This window comes from Fundulus heteroclitus, chromosome 22 (genome assembly GCF_011125445.2).
Source record: "Fundulus heteroclitus isolate FHET01 chromosome 22, MU-UCD_Fhet_4.1, whole genome shotgun sequence".
Taxonomy (NCBI): Eukaryota; Metazoa; Chordata; class Actinopteri; order Cyprinodontiformes; family Fundulidae; genus Fundulus; species Fundulus heteroclitus.
Genome location: NC_046382.1, coordinates 16,280,746 through 16,305,152, shown reverse-complemented (window position 1 = coordinate 16,305,152; position 24,407 = coordinate 16,280,746). Strand labels below are relative to the sequence as shown.

Below are 24,407 nucleotides of genomic sequence, written 5' to 3'. Positions count from 1 at the left end.
GAGGAACAGGAGGTAATTAGGGGGTAAAACTGGCAATGACATGTCTGTCCCCCGAAACGACAGGCCCAGCAGCAAAGAGGTCTAAGGTAGCCTGTGAGGAGCTGCAGAGATCCACAACTCAGGTGGGGGACTCTGTGGACAGGACAACTATTAACTGTGAATGCCACCGTTTCAGCCCTTAAAGGCAGTGTCATCAATGTCATCTTTGAAAGACAGCCAACCATGATGGGAACAGAGGAAACATGTGGAAGAGGGAGCTCCGGTAAGATGAGACGAATAAGGATGTTTAACACATTTAAATGTGTTAGAACGGTCCAGTCAAAGTCCAGACCTGAATCTAATTACAAGTACGTGGCAAAACTTGAAAATCGATGTTCGCAGATGCTCTCCATCTGATCCGTCTGAGTTCGAGATTTTTAGAGAAGTTGAATTAGTAAAAACGTTTGCTAGGTATATAAATATACCTATACCTGTATAGGTAAAAAAAAAAAAACAGAAGACTCAAAGGACCGAATAAAAATGCACCGCACCCTTTCTACATTTTTAAAACCAGGTAACATTTACTTTGTGTTGGTCTTTAACACAAAATCCCAGTAAAATACATTCAAAAGTCTAACGTGTCAAATTGTGACAACGTATGAATGCTGTGTCATCCTTGGTGGGGCGTCTGGGTACGGACCCCTGGAAAGCAAAAGCCCTAACACTGTCAGAGACTTACCCTCTGTGCTCCCGTCTTTTCCCATGATGCACTTCATGGCGCGTGTGACCTGCTCTGTGATTGCAGGGGACATGGCTGAGGCGTATACCGCGCTGTGAGAATGACTGCGCAGGTAGTCCACCAGCTCCTGGAGGGGGGACACAAGCAACCAGGAGAGACGTGTCCACTTTTAATCACTGGGAAAACGCTGCCTTGGTAATCCCAAAATATACAGAAACCTCACAATTCAGAGCCCACGTACAGGACTGTCTCAGAAAATTAGAATATTGTGATAAAGTTCTTTATTTTCTGTAATGCAATTAAAAAACATGAAATGTCATACATTCTGGATTCATTACAAATCAACTGAAATATCGCAAGCCTTTTATTGTCTTAATATCGCTGATTATGGCTTACAGCTTAAGAAACCCAAATATCCTATCTCAAAATATTAGAATATCGTGATAAAGTATACTAGTAGGCTATTCAACTAATCACCTTGAATCGTCTAATTAACTTCGAAACACTGCAGGGTTTCCTGAGCCTTGAAAAACACTCAGCTTGGTTCAGTAAACTAAATCACAAGTATGGTAGTGGTTAAGAGACGACATCAGATTCTCACAGTAACTGGTGTACTGACCATGGCATTACTGTCCTTGATTGGCCTGCCAATTCCCCTGACCTGAACCCCATAGAGAATTTGTGGGGTATTGTGAAGAAGAAGCTGAAAGACACCAGAGCCAACAATGCAAATGAGCTAAAGGCCGCTATTGAAGCATCCTGGGCATCCATAACACCTCAGCAATGCCACAGGCTGATTGCCTCCATGCCACGCCGCATTGATGCAGTAATCTGTGCTAAAGGATTCCCAACCAAGTACTGAGTGCATTAATGGACATTTTCAAATGTTTGATTTTGTTTTGCTGTTATAATTATTTTTTTTTACTTGGTCTGAGGAAATATTCTAATATTTTGAGATAGGATTTTTGAGTTTTCTTAAACTGTATGCCATAATCAGCGATATTAAAACAATAAAAGGTGTGCGATATTTCAGTTGATTTGTAATGAATCCAGAATGTAGGAAACTTCATGTTTTTTTAATTGCATTACAGAAAATAAAGAACTTTATCACAATATTCTAATTTTCCGAGACAGTCCTGTATAACACAGAGGACTTGCAGTTCTTTTTTGTCGCCACCAGAGAGCGCTGATGTATACTGAAAAGTGGTCGAAGCAGCTCAGATCTTTTCTCTGTCACCAGAAGGAACCTGGCCCTGACTGCGATGTAGCCCTGGACCCTTTCCCCCGTCTCCAGCTCCCAAACGCAGAGCGGAGCGATGACAGAACCAGCCTGAATGAGGATTGTCAGGCTCATTATTCTGAAGTGTCAGCAGGAGATTAATTCTGCCAGCGGCTGACAGGTGGGAGAAGCCCAATTTCAGGGAGCTGACTCGGTGGAGGCTCCTGGGGTGAGAAGACGCGAGGAAGCGGGGCCTCGGCTCTACGGCGGCGAGGTGATGACACGCAGCCGGAGATGATGTCTGGCCACCGTTTCCGCTCGCCGCCATCTGTCCCAACCGGGCGGCTGCGGCGGCTGAGGCTTCCTCGCACACACGGAGGGAGGGGGGGGGGGGGGGGGGTGGGGGATTTTAGTGGAAATGTTCAAACGAGAGGAGGGGAGCTCTGGAACGACCCGGCATCTGTTTTTGTTTAAGGCCAGAGGTTTTTCACAGCTCTGTGGTCCCGCAGGATTTCGGGGGAGCCGAGATAAGCGAGTTAGGAGAACATGTCTGAGATCCATCTCATGCCTGGGGGCTCGCAGCAACAACTCGGGGGTGTTTCCCGAAGCCACACGGCGGCCACAGCGATGGCGTGGCGCACTCACTCATAAAGCCCCCGGAGCGAGAGAGCGGAGCTAAGCAACTTTGGTTGAAAACTACTTTAATGTTCATAACTCAACCAGGTTATGGAATCAGATTAATCAGCTATTACTTGGAGTGGCTTTCATGTGGTGAAGGAACTTTTCAGGGTGTTTTAAAGCTGCATTTCCTTTAAATTTTTACAGTTAATATTTACTGAAAGAAGAATTAAGTTTTCAGTTTTCGGCGGCGCAGTTTACTAAAGGTTGGAGAAGAAAATCAACGCCTACTTGCTATTAAACTGCAGTAATCAAGACCTACAAACTTTACAAATAACACTATTTGGTGTGCTCCCTGGTTCGAATCCCACGGGCAGCCACTCTGGGTCCCTGAGCAAGAACAGGCCCCAGAATGCTGCTCACACTGGGTCCCACTGCTCCCTGAGGGATGGGTTGAATGCGGAGCACACGTTTTTTTATTGGACTGTCCAAAGTTGCAATAATGAAGATTATTAAAAGTATTTTTTAAATCCCACAGTGTTTGCTGAATGAGAGTTAGAATGGGGCGAAACCTCGCTCCTAAAACAACTGAAGGGCGGTTTGGATCGCTTTTCTCACTTAAAAAAATTAAACTCATTTGAAAAGTGCATTTAGTAATTACACTGCAAAAAAGGGGATTACAAGCAATTACATTTTTCTTGAAATGAGTGTAGTTGTCCTTGATTTCAGCAGGCAGGTTTAATTGATCTGCTAATGGAATAAGATTTTTGCACTTACAACAGGAACAACTCTTCTCCGTCATATCATGTCAAGTCCAGGACATCTAATTATTTTATTTTAAGGGTCAGAATACCACTGGCAGATAATCTTATTTACCTGCTCAAAGTAAGGGTAAATACACTCATTTCAACAACATTTCACTTACTTTTAGTTCCGTTTTTGCAGTGTACTCAGGTATTCAGATCTGTTTGACTTTTTTACGTGAAACAGAGGAAATCTGCGGTTGGCTCCTTTCTCGGCTCTGCCTATTTCGTGACTTCTCCTTTTTGAGTGAAGACCAGGTTTGGACTTGAGGGTAATTGAATAATGCGCCGTACACCCTCTCTGCTGAAGTGAATTATAAGGAGCTTGGGGTGCATTTATTTTTGGTCCTCTCATAAAACAGCTAAAAGATGACTGTTTTCCAGAGGAACATGTGCAGAGCCTTTTCTCGGTCAGCCCGTATCCACTTAACGCAGGATTTGGGGCGCTTCGCCACAACAACAAATATCCTTTCTCTCTCCTTTCCTGCCTTTTCCTTTCAAGAGTTTACAACCGCCAGCTGTCAAACCAAGGCAGCACGTTCATACTTCAAACATCATCGTGCTTGTTAAAAATCATCCCGTTAAATCTGGAGCGCAGTTCCGATGCGTGCCACAAGAAGGGGCTGGCCCCCGGCCAGCTTTACCTTCTTATTAAGGCAGAGCAGGACCGAGCTAACATAAGGCGGGGAAAGGAAGGGTCCATTTTTAAGAGCTTAATTCCAACAACAAGCCTGTTTCCTTGCTTTCTAATCAACAGCCTTGAAACCAGTGCGGTTATGTACCAAAGTGTACTTTTTAATAGAGTCAAAAGGATAAAAAAGACCCTGACTTCCAGCTTATTGAACATTTGTTGAACATATGAGGCCTACAAAAAAAAAAAAAAAAAAAAAAAGGCACAGCCGTGGTGTTATATACCATCCAGTGCCATCTGTTCTTAATACCTGCTGCAACTAATTCTTAAAAATTGCCAATTGTTTATAGATAATAATTTGCATTGCTTTATCTGGCTTTAAAGCGGGATTAGTGGTGTTTAAACACACTCGAGAACGTGTCAGCTTAGCTATCGGATCCTCTGTAATGAGAACCAAAGGCTATTGGAATGGCTTCAGTGTGATTAATCTCATCTACATGGTAAAATCTATCCTGACCCCATTTGAGTCCGAATTGATCAGCGACCAGACTCATTTCAGCTCGAGTGAACAATGGCGTGTTTACTGCAGCGTTTTCCGAGCGCTCTCTTTCATAAAACAGCTGAAGGGATGGCTGAAGTGAGAGGAAGAGGAAGAAACCTTTCTCCCTGCGATGTAGCCTCCGGCTCCCCCGAAGCTCTTCGTGAAGGTCCCCATCATCACGTCCACGTCGGCCGCGTTCACGTTAAACAGCTCGGTGACTCCCTTCCCCGAAGGCCCCACTGCGCCGATGCTGTGGGCTTCATCCAGGTACAGGTAGGCTTTGTACTTCTTCTTCAGGGCGATGATTTCAGGCAGCCGGACCACTGACCCCTCCATGCTGACAACAGACAGAAACTGAGTCATTAGCGTCAAAAAGTCAAAACAACTCGACTTTTGACGTCTTGTACTGGAACGTGTGCGTCCACTCATGAATGTAATATTGTTTTGGGGTCTGTAAGGATGCATTTGAACACTTCTTTTTTTTTCTGTGTAAAACTGCCAGACAACAAATAACTCCTATGAATATTAAAAAACAAGGACTGACCGCACACGGTTGCATTTATTGCGGGTTCCCTGTGTAATCCACACATGGCCAAAATCATGCAAAACCATCTCAAATATAGACATAAACCCACGAGAGAATCTGGGGAAATGTCCTGCATCAAGCTGCTGGTCTGCTTTTGGATCGATATTTGACCGCTCCGGTCATCATTCACGGCGGCTGGTTTCCTGGGACGGCCCCGGCTTTTGATGACAGGCCATCAATGTTTAACAGGCGATCAGGTGGAGTTTTCAGAAAGGCCATCTGAGACGGATGATTTGTCCAAATTGTTTCGATGTCTGGCAGGGATCTTTGTCTCGGTCCGGCCCAAACTGTCCTCAGCCCAGAAATGAGCAGGACTCCAGCTGATTAGAACCTGGGTGCCACTGCGAAAACCTGTTCACTGCAAAAAGGGAACTAGAATTAAGTGAAATTTTCTTGAAATCAGTGTATTTTTCCTTGATTAGAGCAGGTAAATAGGACTATTTGCCAATGGAATAAGATTTTTGCACTTAAAATAAGAGCAATTCACGTCCATCACCTTATTTCAAGTGCAGGGTATCTAATTATCTTATTTTAGGGGTAAAAATGCTCATTCAATTGGCAAATAATCTTATTTAGCTCTTCAAATAAAAAAAAATATACTAATTTGAAGAAATTTTCACTCACTTTGGTTCCCTTTTTGCAGCGTTCCACCGTCCCTTGTGAGACCGGCTTGACATCCCAATGAACCGAGAGGACGTCAAAACAGACGCTTTCAGGCTCCACCGAAATGTCCAGCACAACTGGTTTTGCATCAGATAAACCAAGACGAGCTCCTGGAACAGCCGAGATGTCAACTCTACTGATAATCTGTGGACTGAGCCTAAAAGCCAAAGCTCGAACCAGGAAACCAAGATAGTTGAAATGAACTGCACCGTTTCAGATATTAAGAGCAGTCAAACATCCAGCCAGAATTACAGCGGACGCTTGTTGACGGCAGCTAAAAGCACGTTGTTTCATGTTAGTATGGTACCTGTGGAAATGAAAGGTTAACATAAGCCTTTAAAAGATCCAAGTGAATATAACATTCATGCCCGTGAGGAGCTGATGGAAACTTTTTTCTTTGCCAGAACTGCATATTGCTTGAGCTGATGCAGTTTTTCAAAGATCTTTCTGCAGCCATTTTTTTTTTTTTTACTCTTCCCTGTCATCCTTCTCCCACTTCTTCCTCCCCTTCTGATGGAAACCTTTTAAGGCTACAAATAGACGGAATAAGTAATTATATAGCTGGGGAATTGTAACAATCCTTGACCTGCTATGCTTTCTTTGGCTGAGCCTTGCAGCCCGAATGATAGAAGACAGAGCCGAACCAGGAGCGTTGTGGACATCAAAGGCGAGACGGGGGGATAGAGCTAAAGTCTCCTTATCCAGGCCTTTTGATGTTCCAGGGAGGTGAAAGATGGAGCACTCGTTCTTCCGGAGCTGTACGGAGGACGAGGCGTTTTGCTCTCGCGTGTGAATCACGCGGCACGCGTTGATCAAGGCGGCGTAATAAAGTCAAATAAGATGTTGCTTTCTCTTTATTGGGCTTGCTTCCATGTTTAAGGCTTTGCCTCATTGTTGCAGTGTGCTGACAGTTAAGGGCAAAACGAGGCAAAATAGGAGAAAAAAAAGACACCATGTCAATAATAAACAGCTGGAGCTGGGGGTTCAGCCAAGTCAATCTCAGTGGCTCCATTTGGCCTTGAATTGGAGCTAATGAGCAGATGGAGAGGGTCACTAAGACTCGGGATATAGCTCAGCGCCAGAAAGAGACACACAATACCTCTTCCCTTCTTCCCGGTAATCACACTCTACCCAGCCAGACACTCATCCACCTGCCAGCGCACATACAATCAATTATTCAAACAGTAGGAAGGGAGGCAAATGAGAACGAGAGAGCGTCACAGGGGTGTCTAAGAACAGGCTCACCTCGGGTTAGGAATAAAGATTTTTACCAGATTCTGCTAAAGACCCCTTGCTTAAAAAAGACTGATAGTCATAGCATTTAAGATAATAAGAATAAGCTATGAGATAAGCCGCAGTCTGTATGGCTCACCTGTAGATGCCCTCCACCATGATGAGGATCTTTTTCCAGGGTCTGTGGGTCCGAGGCTGCCCGGAGCAAACCGCCTCTCGTAGCACCTTCTCCAGACTGTGCATGTCTGAAAGACACACACACGTAAAAGAACGAGTGAGTAAAGCCACCCTGATTAATCCACACCGTAATGATATTTAAAAATTATTCCATATTAGGGCAGTAGAAACTAATCTCAAAGACCATAACATGTCACACAGCGCATAGCAGAAGTATTCACACGCTCTGGTTGGATGAGATCCAAATGTAGCTTTTTACATTCAAAACACTAATTATGACAGAAAAGACCCACTTCATGCCCCCTGTACCACCACTCCCAGTGTAAAACCTGGTGGTGGCAGCATGATGCTGTGGGGATGCTTTTCTTAAGCAGGGACAGGGAAGCTAGCCTCGTGAGACCATCCTGATCTCGCGAGCTTTCATGGTTTAACTCGCAGATCAGTCTGGCTACTCTCCGTTAAAGAAAATTTGGAGCCGTTCACCAAACGAACGTCCAATCAGCGTTGGCGTTGAGGTGTGACGCAACGGGAAGCGCGTCAGTTCAGTCTAAACAACATGGCGGCTTCAGCCGATGAAACTAGCGTTAGCGTGGCTATCGAGCAAGTTTTATCGGAATTACAGAGTATTTCTCTGCTGAGCTAACGAGCCTTTACCTGCAGCAGCAAGAGTAGCTTGGCTTGTGGTTGTGTTTTCGTCGTCGCACTGTTACGAGCGACGACGAATCTGATTGGTTTATTTGGCCCGTCTATCACCAACATAGGCCAATCAGCTAACCAGTATTTTCGCCCCTTCCCAAATTTACTTCAACGGAAGGTTTCCAGATGGATATGCGGAGCAGATCTATCTGGCGGAGTCAGGTAACAAAATACTCATTCTATTGGCAGATAATCTTATTTACCCGCTCAAATCAAGGACAAGCGCACTAATTTCACGAAACTTTTACTTATTTTTAGTTCTGTTTTTGCAGTGTATATATTCCTGTTTTTCAGGTTTTATCCTAGTTCATCTTTGTTTTGCTCTATAACATTTTAAAATAGATTTTTGAGTAATTTGTTTTCTTTACTTAAAGCCTTACCTTAATATTTTCTCTTCTAAATCCCTGTGATGGTAATCCAAGTGTTTATGAGACCATTGAGGGGTCTGTCATCTCCCCCTAGCAACTTTCTGTGTGCAGACCTGGAATAGAGCGTTTACAACAGTGCTATTTTTACCTGTAGGGGGCGCGCCACTCGAAAATTACTTGGTATGGCTTTAAGTGTTGTAGATTTCCAGAATTTTTACAACTCTATTATTTTTTAAAATGTGCCTCTAAAGTATCCTAATTTCTGATTGCAAGTCCTGAGATATAAATTTTATATTTTATTCTAGTTGTCTAAAATTATCATGGTGCTATTTAATTAGTTTACTGGCTTTTGGTGGGCTAGTCGGTGATGTTTGGCCTGTTAGCACTTTTAATAAACTCTAATTAATTAACTAATTGACCAAGGCAGAAGTTCTCCTCCCTGCAGAACTAACCACTGTAAACAAGCAGTCAAAGTCTGGAGCAAAATCTTATTTAAAAAGAAAAAAAAAAAAGAAAAACAATCTTTAGATGCCCAAAGCCTTCCCCAAAAGACTTGTGGCTTTAATTGTGTTGAACTGTGGTTACACAAAGTAGAGAACCCGAAAACAAGATTTTACTAGATTTTTACTTGTAAACATTTTTTAAAATCATGTATGATTCTCTTTCCAGTTCATAACTATGCACCACTTTGTGTGGCCTGTAACTGACAATCTTTATAAAATACTTTTGGGTTGTTTTGGTTGTACGTTGTAGAAAAACTTAAGGGTTATATTAATACTCTTGCAAGGCACTGTATGTAGAAAGAAAACAATAATGATCCCTTCAACAACTGAATGAAAGTAATAAGAGGAAAAACCTTTGCACTCTTGCATATCTGAGGTTTCTGTCCAAATTACACACTGAGCTTAATGGATACTTTTAAAAAGGTAACATGGTGTAAAATCCAGACTAAAATGTCAGCTCTTCCAAATGAATTTCTTAGATTTCTTTTTTAAAACATATGGGAAAGTTTTCACAATCTTCTGCTACTATTCACCAGATGGCAGTATACGACCAGCTCTAACTCTCCTGATCTTTCCATATTTAAAATCTAACTCCAGTCCAGCCGTGAGCAGCGGAAAAAAAAAACAAGCTGCCACAGCCAACAGTCTGTCTAGATGATCGATATTACTGCCTCCACGCAGACACAGGTTCATTTAGGAGACAGCAGATGCTCTGCTGCCGCTAATATCCCCCTCCTGAAGCGCAACAGACCCCGAATGCATCCGGCGCCGCTGAAATCCACGTGAAGGAGACCGGACCGCAGATAATTTTACGGTATCACTCTGATTTAAGATAAGCTCTGATCCGATACGAGTCGTCGTGCGGCTAGCTGCTTATCTTCCTGCTCATTGGACATGCGCTCACAGTAGCGAATATCCATAAATTGCTACTGTACGTCTTTGATTCTCCCTCAGAGTTGAGTTAATGCGGTTATTTTTTAATAAGCATTAAATACATACACATATCAAATGGAAAAGAAGCAAAAAATATATATATATATATAAAAAAAAAAAAGGGAAAATGTCATCGCAGCTTCTTATAAACAAGCAGGGATGTTGCTGGACTGTACAGACCAGTTCACCCTGTCTGTTGCATGTTTAACCCCGTCTGCTAAACATGCAAATCGTAAACATTCCAGCGCCTGGGAACGTGCACACACACACATGCACTAAAAAACTGACATAGGGAAAACGTGACTGTATTTCTTGCGAACTTCTAACCCGGTTAGAGGTAATTCTAATAAACGAGGGCTCGGGTAGTCCGCTGCTGAAGGCTTTATGGCGAGGGGGGGTGTGCTGCTCCGATGCCTGAGGCTCCTTCGCCTTTGGACAGGCCTTGGGGGTCTGATTGGTGGAACTAGAACTGACTGAGCTTGCACCTGTCAGGATGCATTTGCTGCTAAAGGACTAGCCCATTTGTGGTGTTCTGTTTGTGTTCTGTCCAGAGATAGGTGGTGTGTTTTCCAGGGAATCCTACTTCCACCGTGAAGGCTGGTTGTTGTTGTTGTTTTTTTCTCAGAAAACGGACTTTAAGCAAAACAACATAACTAAATATATAAGATGTCTAGTAAAAGCACTCAAGTCCCTTGAATTTCTTTCCTATTTCCTCACATTTAATGAAAAACCTCAGTGTATTTTATCTAATAGACAAACACAAAGTAGCACCTCATTACTGTGTGGAAGGAAAATTATGCGTGGTTATTACAATTTAAGAACATCTAAATTGTGACCAGCATTTCGTATTCAGAATATTTTACTCTTAACGAGCTTGGCCTCAGAAGTCACCCAATTAGTGGATGAAGCCCACTTGTGTGTAACTTAATCTCAGCACAAGTACAACTCTTCTGTGAAGGCCTCAGAGGTTTGTCAGAGAACATTAGTGAACAGACAGCGCCATGAAGACCGAGGAACAACAGCAGACAGGTTCAGGGATAAAATGTGCGGAGAAGCTCTGGAGGAGCTACAGAGATCTGCAGCTCAGGCGGGAGAATCTGTTGACGAGACATCTGTTAGTCGTACTCCACTCCTCAAAGCACGCCTTCACAGTAACATGGCCAGAAGTCATTTTTGGAAGAAAGCCATAAGAAGGTGTGCTTGCGGTTTGCCACAAGCCTTGCAGGGGATTCTGCAAACATGTGGAAGGTGGTGCTGTTAATGCGGTGTTGTCTGCATGTTACAGTGTTGTCTGCATGCAAAACCCCCATTCATCCATCCATTTCCCCACCGTGAAAAGGAGAGATGGCAGCATGATGCTGTGGGGAGGCTTTATCCAGCAGGGACAGAGATGCTGCTCAGAGTTAAGATCTGTTACAGGCTTTAAAACACTTAAGTTTGGAACGTGGGTTCATCTTCCAGAGCCAAAACGTCCACAGCCATACAGTTTAATAACCAAGTATATTCTCGCATAAGACTGGCCCAGTCAAAGCACGGATCTGTGGCCAGTCTGTGGAAATGAATGTTCACAGACGCTCTCTGTCAACACTGGTTGAGCGTGAGGCAGAGAAGGGCAGGCAAAAAAAATCTTGGTCTCTAGATTTTGCAGACTACATACCAATTGAAATCACCCTTTTTTTTAATTCCTGTTTGTGAAAGGTTTGCTAGAGCTGCAACTAACAATTATTTTAATAATCAATGAATCGACAAATTTTTTCTCATTTCCATCTCTTTTTTCCAACTTGAACATTTGGACTGACGGAGCAAATAAGCGAAAACAAAAAAAGAAAAAAAGACATGTTGCTACTCAGGTGTTCTGTTACAATAATATTAGAAAAGAAATTGCTTCAAATAAAAAACGTTATGTTGACCAGACTGTTAGTCAAACATTTATTAGTCAATGGTGTCTATATGAACAGCGCAGTTATTCAAAAAGGGACTTGGGGAAACTTCTGGAAAAATCGCCGACCCTCGCTTTAAGGCTGAGTTCTAGTTGTGCTTCATGGCGCCGCCCATGACTCCGCTCACAGCCCACGAGCCAAGCGCTGTCGGGGGTTTCCTCACTTTGAAACGGAACAAACGTGAGATATTGTAACGACTTACCCTGCTGCTGAGCTCCCATCGCCCTCGTCAGTGACTCCATGTTGTTTCGGCTCCTGCATCATCACTGCGGTGCTCTCGTGCCAAGTCAAATCTCACATGTTGCTGATTTTTTTGGTTTTGAGGACTTATTTTTATTCTCTGTGTCGTCATTTACAGAATTTATTACAAAAAAAAAAAAAAAAAACGTATTTGAAAATTCTGCCCCGCTTAATTTATGTCGCTCTGCAGCCAGTCAGGACTGGTAAACGGCTCCGCGACATGGCGACCTATGCATTAATCGCGAGACACAACGACTCGATGATGAAATTCGTTTTTAATTGTCGATTTTTATTGATTTTATCGATTTGTTATTGCAGCCCTAAAGTTTGCAAACCATGCGTCTTTTTTCTACTATTTCATGTTGATCCATCATGTATTAATAATAATAATAATAATAATAATAATAATAATAATAATAATAATAATAACAAATAGTCGTTTGAAGCTTTAACATCACTGTAACTGGGGAGATTCGAGGGATATTTACACTTTTCCAACTCATTGTATGTAACTAGTGTTTTTTTTTTTTGGATCCTTTTTGCTGCTGGTTGATAAAACCTGTTTATAACTCTAAACATACTTTTATACAATACAAATACAATACTCCTCTCTAAATCTGCACATCTTGTAAAGGAAAATAATGGGAACAGCAGAGAAGAACCAAGCAGGAAAAGCTTTGCTCTGACAACATGATTGTGCTTATGGTCAAAGTACGTTGCCCTCAGTGATAAAACACACAAGGAAAGAGTCTTATTGCAATGTGGATCTCACCTGCTATGAATTGTGCGACACGTGAAAAGAGACTGTAGATGAACTTACTGTTGTGTTTGAACACCCGAATCGTAGCTCCCGACAGTCTGGCCCCCAAGATCAGAGATGTGTGATTGAGCTCGTCGCTCACTATCAAACAACCCTGCGAATCAGCAAAAAGCCACAGTGAGATTCCTCAAAAACATCCGTGCAAACCTGATTTTAATCTTTGATTATTGATAAGAAGGCAACTTTTACATCGCCGTGTGAATAGTTCATGTAGTTTCATAAAAGAAAAAAATCAACTAGATTGCCAACAGTTGATGGGTGAAAACTGCAACCATGTGACCGACCTAATGCATCTGTTCTTTAAGAGATTGCTTGGGTTTTATGCGTTTAGGCATAAAAAAAAAAAAGCAATCCTGTTATGCAAATTAGTTTTTTTTTTTTCGAGTAAAAAGGATTCTCATGGCCAATTACTCGTCAACTCTTTCCTCTTCTTTTCCCTCTCTCATTTATGTCTTAATCACAGTCTTTCATGTCCAGGTTCCCCCTGCACAGAATGTATGGACATTGTCTACACAAGACCCCCCCCCCCCCCCCCTTTAATGCTTGATAACATTTTTATCAGCTGATCTGTTATAATTTCTTTATAGAAAATATGATGCTTCATATTCCATAAAGATCTGCATGCAAATTAATTCAGTTATTCCATGAAATTCTCTCCAGAGCATTAGCATATATAACACTGAAGCGCTGAGCATTAATCAGAATAATGTCGTAAGGGGTGGGGGGGGTGGGGGGTTGTGTTGACACCGACTCGGTGACAGATACGCTCCGTATGTCCCGGGGTCAGGCTGGTCCACCAACAGCTGTCACTCTAATGTTACTCTGCCTGCGCTGGGAGGCCTGTCCAGGCTCACGCTGTCCCTGTAGGACAGCGCTGGCAGTGAGGCTTGACCCCCCCCCCCCACGGCAGACATCACAGGGTTAGCGACAGAGCCGCAGCCTAAAGGGGCCGCTGCGAGTCCTGGGCTGCATAAAACGGGCCTGTTCTCATCACTTAAACCGTCAACCCTCCTTCTTTTTCCTCCTGTCCGGTCGAATCGCAGAGACCCCTGCCTCGCGTTGCCGCTGGTTTCTGTCAGCTCCGCTCGGAGCAGGCGGGGCGTGCCAAGAGGCCAGATTATGGGTAGCGGGACCCTTAAGTGGCGCTCATAACAAAACCTGCCCTTACTTGTCTTGAGTGCTTGAAAGCAGACATTTAAGCCCAGAACCTCCTTGTCTGGCTACTGTAAGGTTCAATTAGGATTTTAATTAACTGATGTGGTCAGGAATTTAGGTTTTTATTAATTTAGTTCTTATGTCAGACGGGAACAAGAGCTCGGCTAATTGCATTAACGTCCACCGTGCTTCACTCGGTGAGTGCGAAAAGCGTGTAGAATCGCGTACCTTCCCCACGAGCGCGGGGATGTTCATCGAGTTGGTTGCGAAGCCCATCCCGAATATCATGGAGGACTCGACTCCAAGGAAGTCGGCAACCAGTTCTTCCAGCTCCTCGTGTATTTTCAGGTTACCTGCAAGATGGAAAACACAGAAACTTGAGTCTCTCGCCGTGCATAAAGGCTGCGTTACAGAAAAGCCTGCAAAGGGGCGAGGTTATCGTCGGCCATTGCAACAGCGATCTCGGTTGGGATTTTTTTTTTTTGCTCTTCATCCGTTGTTACAGTCCTTCCAACTGTCTCTGTGTGGCCATGAGCGTCTTGGTCTCCACCAAAGTGAGACTCCATCTCGCAGCATGGCCCATTATTAGCACGCAGAGTGCGATTTCTTAACACTTGGACTAAAATAACCAGCAGACATTGCTTTCCAAACATACCAAAGCGTTATTAACATTGTGCACTCTTGGTATTGCATTGAGATTATTCATGAAACTCATTTTTTTCCGCCATCTTTGTGCATGCAGGCATTATCAGAGAGGGCGTTATTCCTTGACGTTCTTGTTGACATTTCTCTAATTGTCCAATCTAAGTTTTTTTTTTTTTTTTTTTTTTTTTTTTTTTTACAGATGATAACGTCTCCTCCAAAAGCAAAAAGGCCCGAACACAAACCTCTGGATCAGCTCGCTCTCTCTCTCTCTCGATTTTGACTCATTTCTTGTAGATTCACGACGTGACAAACTTGGAACTTGCAGCTCCCCTCATCTTTTTTTTTTTTTTTTTTTTTTTTTTTTTTCCCCCTCTTTCACCCAAGCTAATCTCAGAATAGGTCCCGCAAGGTCGAAAATGATTCTGTTGGACAATATGAGGCTGAAACAGTTGGTGATAAACCAATATGGCAGGTGGGGACCAGAATTCATTTTTGTGCTAATGTGCCATCTGACACGGTGTTTCTTTCATTCTGAGCACAAAATAAGACATTTTTAGGTGGCTGCCTGCGTGGCCATCTGTTACGTGGAACAATTATAGTCACAGTGTCGGGATACAGGGCTCAACGGCTTATATGAAGTAGGCTTTAATTATGTTGCAGTGCCTCGCAAAAAACTATTCACTCCCCTTGAAATTTTTCAGGTATTGTCACATTGCAACCACAAACTGTAACCTATTTTAATTAGATTTAATATGACAGACCAGGGTTGGTAGTGCTATTGCCTTGCAGCAACACAGTCCTTGGTTCTTGGGCTCTTTCTGCATGGAGTTTGCATGTTCTCCATGTGTATGTGCGGGTTCTCCCTGGGTACTCCTGCTTCCTCCCACAGTCCAAAGACATGACTGGTAGGTAGGGCTGAACGATTTTGGAAAATAATCTAATTGCGATTTTTATTTCTTAATATTGCGATTTAATGCGATTTTTTCCCCCAGTTTAATTTATCATGTCTTTTTAAACATATACAAACAACAAATCATTTTGTTTCCTCGCCATGTGGATTAGTTGCTAACACACCCGCAGCATCTAAACTCAAAGCAGTAATGATTGCGTTCTGTCTACAATATATTTCAACCAAAATTGCAATTTTGACTTTTCTCTGCATTAACCACAAGCAACAAAAATGGCCTATAAATAAAGATGTTCGTAAACAAGAACTATTTAAAACAAGAACTTTTAATGTTTCTATTAATCAGAATATTGTTCAAGAGAACAGCTTTTAATTTAATTGGACATCAATCCTTGTTGAACATAAAGTGCAACCAACAAGCAAGTCTATGTATTAAACTGATTGACCTGTAGTTAATGCTATGTATGATTATATAAACTCTAAAAGTAATACAATTAGATTATCTCACTGCTGCAACTGTCTTCACTTCCATGTGGAGGCAAACCCACTTTAAACATTTTACCAACACCTAATGGACGTGTCTAACTCCCTAATTGTTACATAGCCAAAAATTACAGACTCTGCGATTTGGAAATTGCGTTTTTTTAAATCGTGATTATATTGAAAATGCGATTAATTGTTCAGCCCTACTGGTAGGTTAATTGGTCTTTCTAATTGCCCTTAGGCAACTTTGTGTGGTTGCAATGCGGCAAAACACGAATAGGTCCAATGAGTGTAAATACTTTTGCCAAGCGCCGTGTGTTCTGCAGGTATGATGCAAATTTGCTAAAAAAACAAAAACAAAAAACAACATACCAATACACTCAGCGTGTGTCGTTACATTTGCAATAACAAGAAATAACACAGGTGACCTTCTGCAGAGGGAATAAAAAAAAAATGAATAGTAATAACGCAGAATTACGGAGTCTTCATTGCATGTGCACGGCATGCTAATCGCGACGGTCACAGCCAACAGCAGTCATTACCGCACAGGGCAGGCGTTAAACGCTAAAGCTGACAGACGTTTCAGGCAGGCCAGGAAAATGGAAATCTGAGCGATGAGCATAAAAACTGCCATGAAGCGAGCCGGCTCTGTCTTCATGGCGATTCCCATTCGGTGCTTTCCATCAGGCCACGCGCCAAGGTAGATCGATTCTTACATTTCCTCGGCCGCTCAAGCACACGGGCCCGTGCCTGGGTGCTTTGCACGTGCAGCTTTTTTAATCAGACTGCACTGGCATTTGCTCTCTTTAAGGAACATTTCCCTTGGCAGTAGCTTTATAGGTGTGCCCCGCCTTCCTATTGATATTTTAACCTTCAGAAGCCTTCTTTAGATCTTGATACTCTTCAGGTAAAGGAGAGTGATTATTAGATTTAGCTCGCCCTGCTCAGTTTGGCACCATCCTATTAGATAACATCTATACCCTTTATAAGCTTGGTCTTCTAATTATTTGAGTTAGCAAGATCTTTGTTATCATATTTGGTGAAAAACACAAACTATCAGAGTTACAGGCAGAAATTATTTCTGTCTTTTGTACTGATAAAATAGGACTCAAGCTTTTTCTAAAGCATTTACAAGCAGCTCACCACAGGTTTTCAGTAGGATTTAGGTCAGGGAACAAAGATGGCCACACAAGGTGGGTTTTGTGTCTGATTAACCATTTATGTGACGTTCTGGTCAACTGTTTTGGTTCAGTTAGCAGAAGTCTGGCAGAAGTCCTCAGATTTATGTTTCATATTCCTTCTGTTTCATGATATTTTGTTATTTTGCCCAGGATCCCATAGCGTGAGGGAGAGAAACAGGCCCACAGCATTATAGGTCCTCTACCGTAACGAACAGTGGGCGTGAGGTGCAAATGTTTATATTTCATTTTTGATGTATTTTAAAACGCATACTTCTAATATGTGTGCCTCCAACATTTAGTTAAAAACTATTATTTCTTAAAACCAGAGGTTTTATTGGATTGAATAAGCTTTAATGGCTGAACGATATTAAAAAAAACATTTCATTGCGGCATATTGACTAAGATTAATGCATATTTGCCTGTTTTTTTTCCTGTTCCTTCATCAGCAGGTCCCCAGCACCCCAGTCCCTACAGAGATGCATCAAGTGTGTGAGTCTATCGACATCGTCATCCATATTATTAGCACCAGCCCTTTGGGATTGTGACATTGTACACACTCAAACCGCGATGTGATTTGATTGTGAAGCTGTAAATGTGCCTCAAAATAAAGACGTTTCTCAGTGTGAGATTATGCAACAGTACTAAACGATTGTTTTTGATTTAAGGCCTTGTCCACAGTTTTACCAGTGGCGCCAACGCGTTTGTGCTTTGAACCGTATTCCTTATTGGTGGAAGGTGATTAATTGAAATGCTTGACAGTAGAGATCATTTGACAAACAGGAAGTTAATGATTGCAGAAAGAGGAGGACCAACCCATGAATGTTTGGTTTGCCTTTATTTAGAGGGCGCGCCTTGTTGCACTTTGTGTCTAACGTTACACTTTAGAGCTACTCCGTGTGCTCCTTAAGCACACATTTCCAGTTTGTCTACAGCTGCTGACAACGTCTGTGTTTAATTAAAGTTCCCCTGACTGAATATTACACTTTGTTCCGGTAATTGTGGGTTGACCAAGACGTCAACTTAAAGTACAATTATTAACAAAAAAAAATAACATGTTGAGCCTAAATGTAAAAAGGAAATTATGTCAACTGAGTGAATTGTGCCATTTTAAAAGCTATATCTTTTCATTTTTTTTAATAAATTGTCTGATACTGGCTTTTAAGATATCTAGGATTTTTGGTCGATTACAAATTGCTATGGCTGTGATAGCGACATGACAGCTCTTAAGGAGACGCCGGGGTCTTTAAATATTTATTTCACATATGGTCTCATGAGAGAAGTGCTTGTTTCTCCATAACTCACTCACCAGGACAGCTGAAAGACATCAGACTAAAACAGTCCAATTTGGAAGGAGAAATAAACATATAAATAAATCAAAGAAATGAATAATGGATTTGTTGTTTTTCCTTTTTTTTTTTTTAGGGGTGGTTGAGGGATTGGTGCACTGACAAACCGTCCTTGTTGTTTCTTTTCCGTGTCAAACTGCTGATACCACGGCACAGACTCTGAGTCTCAGCCTGTTTGCCCGCCCCGTTCGTAAGCCCGCTCTCAGCAGATACACGACTAACTGGCGGCAGAGGTTTCACACTCTTAAAAACATCAATAACGAGACGGGGAGAGGTGCTCCTCTGAAGAAAACTCCACCAGCGAGGTCCGTGATGTTCACTCATCGCATGTTTTGACAGAAACACGCGGCTGATTGCTAGTCATTAGAGCTCCAAGCCTGCAAGATTGCTATGCCTGAAATGAGCTTCATGCTGCCACTAGCATCTGATCAGAAGATGGGCTGAAGATCAAAAGATAAGACACTATTCAAAATTCATTAGATCCCACTTTCTGATCCTTATTATTATTATAATAACACATCCATGTATTTTTTCCATTTGCATCCTGTTTTGAAATCCTGGGGGTTTAGAGCTATGACAGCTCATCCACAACAACATGACTTCCTGGGCTCCTCTGAGGGCCAAAATGTATCTCTGCTGATTATCACTGCACATAATTGAAGAAAAGCTGAATAATTCATATAGCATTACGGTTACTGACAGATAATTAAACATACTGATGGTATAATTTAGGGGTGGGGGGGTATACAGGTGGTTCTCAGTAAATCAGAATATCACAAAGTTCATTTCAGGAACTCAATTTAACAAGAGAAATTCACAGAGTGATGCATTCAAGCATTTATTCCGGTCAATTTTCATGACTGACGCCCACAGCCAATAAATACCTGGAATTCAGTTTCTCACAAAAATTATTTTAATACACAAATATCAGCCTACTCAAAAGTATCTCCATGTAACGTACAGTACATACACTCCATACGTGGCTGGGGCTCCTTTTTGCAGGAATTACTGCATCAATGCAGCGTGGCACGGAGGCGATCAGCCTGTAGCTCTGACGGGACGTTAAGGAAGGCGCGGCTGCTCCTGGTAGCCTCTGACGGATCGGCTTTGACTCAAGCTCCTCAAGAACACAGACGAGCGCAGATGCTCGTTCTGTCGGCGTTGAGTGGCGATTCTGTTCTCCTCGTGCCTCGCTTTTATGCTCACTTTTCCTCGCGTCTCTACTGGGAAAAATCTTCAACATTATAAGCCGTTTCTCCTGCAATGTTCAACCTAAAATAACCGCCTCCCATTCGCTACTGACCTCCAAAAAGGAGCTTCATCTGGACAAAATGTTCCAGCAGCTTACCCAGCGTTACCACAGCTCCAGCGTGCCGTAAAAAGGCACACAGAGGTGTCCCCCCCACCTCCCTGTTTATCCCCTTGAACCTCATCGCATACCCTCAGCCAAACCCGACGAACATGTCATGTAAGACGGCTGCCCTTACTTCCTAGAAAACGTCATTGACTGCCGCTGAGACCTCTGTCTGCAATCCGATATGTCGCGCAGCTCTACCGAAGATCAAGTATCTCAAGCAACTTGGGAGTCTTTGCCTCTCTACTCTTCCTCAACACCCAGGGGCCTTGATTCCCAAATGAATTGTAAAATTGACTTTTATCTGTGAAGGTGAGCGAGCGGCAGCAGCATGAACATTTCCTGCCAGACAGCTGTACTGACTTGAGGCTTAGTAAGAGACCCCCCCCCCCCCCCCCCTCGAGAAACAAGCTGGTCCTTTTTCACCTGAGTCCCGGTAAAGACGCCACCTTTTTTCCACTACCACACGTCTTCCTTGTAAACCATTGCTGTAGTAATGCTTATTTTCTACTGCTGTTATGCCACATTCAAATGTCCTGAAAAAACAGAGTTTTGGGTTTTCATTGCAATGATCATCAAAAATGTTTGGGGAAAAAAAAAAAAGAAAAAGCACTTGAAATAAATCACTCTGTGCGTTTATGACTATTTGAGACACAGAAGGCGTTTCCACCGTCATACAAGGAGACGTATCTTTCCTACGCTGATTTTATGCAGTGGACAATGCTTCAGCTCAAACGAGTGGCTTTGTTAAACTGAGTTCAAAGCGACAGGCGACAAACATTTTCCTTTATGTTAGAGTTTGACCGCAGACTTACCCATTTCCTGCCTGGTGCTACATACCCCGGCTCCGTACTGTTGCAACTTATCTGCCACAGTTTTCAGGAAATCTACGTTGTTCTCTGCGAAGCCGAGGTAGTTGTATGAGCCCATGTTGATGACGTTGTGTATCGTCCTCCCTGTAAACCTGGGAAGATTTGTGTTTGACTCAGTTAGTATGTCCTTGTTTCTCCAGCATGCAGATACAATTACCTTCCTCACACGACGCCCTATCTATCTATCTATCTATCTATCTATCTATCTATCTATCTATCTATCTATATATATATATATATATATATATATATATATATATATATATATATATATATATATATATATATATATATATATATATATATATATATATACACATATTTAGCAGAAGAAAAGCATAGATAACATCTGATCTCTTATGCATGTGACTACAGTGGCTACAAGGTAAAAAGAATTCTAGTTAAAGCAAATATAACCCTGGAGTTCACCTGTCCAGTTTAAAAGAAGTTAAAGTTCTTTCAAAGAACCAATGCAGTTTATCAGCCGACCTACTTTTCCCCACTCGGCTGCGGACCATTTGACCAATTCACCACACTTCTGCACAAAAGTCAGGCAGGCTAGCCCACATGTGCTTCTTACAGTCACATTAAAGCTCTTTAAACATGTAATCCACGCTTACCTCCTCACAGATTCATAATATCACTTCCCTTCCCTGTGGCTCTGCTCATTTTCTTTTTCATAATGTACTCCCTGACCCCGCTGTGCCTTGCAGAGGAATATCAATCGGTGTCCAGAAACTCAAAAAAAAAAACATATCTGCATATGCTATATTTGCTGGCATTTCCCTTGGTGTGACCTATTTAGAGCACGTCAAAAAGAAAATCTACACACGAGGCACAGAGGAGTCAGGAGAGAAAAAAAAATACTAGTTCAGAAACACTAGCGTGATATAAATTGTAGAGACGTTTGTGCGTTCTTAACTTGAGGTCTATACACTGACAAGCCAAAAGATTACACCCGACATGATGTCAGTTATATGCAGCCAAAAAAATGTATAAAACATAAGTTGTACAAGCCTCCTAAAAGTGGCTTGTGGCAGCATATCAAAGTACATCCCTTGGGTTAGGCCTAGCAAGTGATTGGTAGATTCTGCCCCGCAAGTCTTGCTGGGTTGGAGATGCTCCCATGCTCTGAAGTCATCTGGGCATGAATAACATCGCATTCTGTACACAACCCAATCCCATATACAGAGAGCTGTACACAGGAACACATTGTTCATCTACTGCCTCCGACATTTGGCTTTGATGAGTACGTCTGTGCAGAGATCTCCTCATATTTAATCAGTGAGCCCCGGTCACACCGGACGACGTCCGCCCCTCAGTCTTCAGGAGGTTTAAGAAAATTTACAGCAGTCCAAAAGTGTTAAAAAAAACCCACTTGTTTCATTTGTATACCTCGCATCAAAATAAACAGGATTAGCAGGAAAAGAGACACTTATCAAACTAGCAAACTGTGATTTACTTGTGCACTGAACTTGTGACTCTTGCTAATCTTTTCATCTCTAAAACTAAGCCTCTTTTTTTTTTGTTTGTTAAGATTCAATCAGCAATGTCTGGTAACAATAGAGAAAAAAAATGAAAATCAGTGAAATCAAAGTCTGATCATGCAGTGAATACTTCCCTGTTGTAGCATTGCTTAAACATTTTTGGCCTTCAATGTAATCTCATTTTTAAACGCCAGCAGGACCCTGCCACCACAGTACTCTGCCCCTAGGGTTTTTTTTTTCTTTCCCCTGGAGCATTCATGACCATCCTATATACCTCCAAAGGTGCTACATTTGTCTCATTATGTTTTCTCACAATCTGCAGAATTTCCCTATAATTGTGAGAGAGTCTGCACCTTTAGTTTCAGCCTTGCCTTAGAGGGGGAAGCAGCAGTGCGAGAGGTTTCAGGTGTGTTTTCTTTTTTTTTTGTACAGATGCAGTTCACTGTCAGGCATTCGTCTCCGAGCAGCACTCGATTTTAAGCGACAATACGACTAAAATGACATTACAAACTCCTTGAACTACTGCTTGCGCTGTTTCCTCCACATTGTGACACATAATGGGCTTCTCTTTGAAGTGCAATAAATACAGATTCTTATTTGAATCGTCCCCTATAGAGCTCCCCACCTCCCTGGGTCTGGTAGCAACCTGCATTCGTGCAATTTGGAGGCGTGTGCTCATCTCTGCTTCTTGTAGCTGCGGTGCTAAAAGTTACAATAAATTAGGCAACTTGGAACATTGAAAGCCCAGTGAGAGTGTGGTGAGGTTGAAGCTGAGCCATGAGGCCCCTTTCCACAAAGTTTCATATTCAAGAACACGCAGGTCGCACGTCATGGATAAGCTAGCACCACTGCTACCAAGCCACTCCAAGACCCTAATGTGCAATTTTGAGGTGTGTGCTCATCTCGGTGCAACCGCCATGGTAATGAGCCACTGTGATTGATTTAATATTATGCATGCTGAACAACGGTCATGGGCTTAGACATGGTTACCTGAATGTCCAGTTGTAGTCATCAGACACCCTTTCCATCAAGTCAAAGACAGGTCCTGGGAGACTGCATATGGGACGGTTCCAGTTGTCCCGTACTCGCATGTATAGGTTGCGAGTGTAGAAATTTTCAAAATCTTGATAAAGGGGAGTGAAATCCTGGCAGTGAGAAAAAAAAAATTGGACTTAATTTAACAATAAGTAAAGAGCAGGTTATTATTTTTTTAATCAAAGCAACTTTTCAGTTGTAAAATCTGTAAGAAAACAGGAGCCTTTTTAATGTAATTAGATTTTAATTATTATTCACATCAATGCGTTGACAAAGCTAAGCCTTTTCATCAAGATTATTTTAGAGTATACGCTACATCCTCTATGTAGTAAAATCATGACTTTTGTGTTACTTTGCATGGGCTTTTCTTGAACCCAGTAAAAATAAAATAACGGCTCCCTATTCTATCAAGAGCACACTTTATTGTGTCTGCCTACTCAAAATAATAAAACATGGTGAAGACAAAGTATTTTCTGATTTAGCCTTGACTGAAGAGACATAATATGAAATCTGAAGAAAAGTAACAAAGAGCCTGAACCCTCTGAGATTTAATTAGATCTTCAACACGTATTCTCTTTGGTGTTCAATTTCACCCATGGCAACGTTATGCAGAAGTGCAGAGGAGCACAGGGGAAGAAAGAAGAGGCACCGCTTAAGGAAAAATGGAAATAATTGGGGGGGGTAACAAAATATATTGACGGTGTCTGCAAGCTTGGGTGTGTAGCATTGTGTGTAATCCTACAAAATAACTGGGAGTGTGCTGACTCCGTGTTTTTGTTTTAATGTGGTACCTACCTTCTGTTCCTCTCTTTCCTGGGCAACATGGCACTTCTCCAGGCCCACGGCTCTGAAGAAGTCTCTGAAGTAACCAAACAGGGTGACAATCCCGTAACCCAGGTACGTCATGACTGCCACATACATGGGCGGCTGTTCGAACGTGTCGTGGCTGCGCTGCCTGGGGCCGCCGCCGGTCTGTGGGCCGCCATTTTTCTGTGCAACGACAGCGTCACGTGAGAGCTCTGGCTTGGCAGGTGGGAGCACAACAGAACGCAGCAACATGCGAACACATGTGGTTGAGCTACACGGAAAAACAAACACTAAAACTTATAGTTGCCAGACTAATTGTGCAAGAAGCAGCTTTAGGGATGTCTGTGTGCCAAAGGTTAGGAATGTATCCCAGGGTTGCTTATGAAAGTAAACTGAGAGGATTTATTTGGATCATTTTAAACACGAGTAGTTATAGAATCAGTGAC

General features: G+C 42.4%; 1 protein-coding gene across 1 annotated transcript in view; it reads right to left on the bottom strand.

The window, feature by feature from the left end:
• Nucleotides 1-24,407, bottom strand: part of sptlc3 (serine palmitoyltransferase, long chain base subunit 3) — a 35,419-nt gene that overhangs the window by 6,985 nt on the left and 4,027 nt on the right. The window contains exons 2-9 of the mRNA XM_012874848.3: nt 23,950-24,144; nt 23,110-23,264; nt 20,576-20,724; nt 14,073-14,197; nt 12,690-12,783; nt 7,152-7,257; nt 4,648-4,867; nt 719-845 (exon numbers count right to left, since the gene is read on the bottom strand). Coding sequence (XP_012730302.2) covers nt 719-845; nt 4,648-4,867; nt 7,152-7,257; nt 12,690-12,783; nt 14,073-14,197; nt 20,576-20,724; nt 23,110-23,264; nt 23,950-24,144 — 1,171 coding nt within the window. The remainder of the gene's footprint in view (nt 1-718; nt 846-4,647; nt 4,868-7,151; nt 7,258-12,689; nt 12,784-14,072; nt 14,198-20,575; nt 20,725-23,109; nt 23,265-23,949; nt 24,145-24,407) is intronic.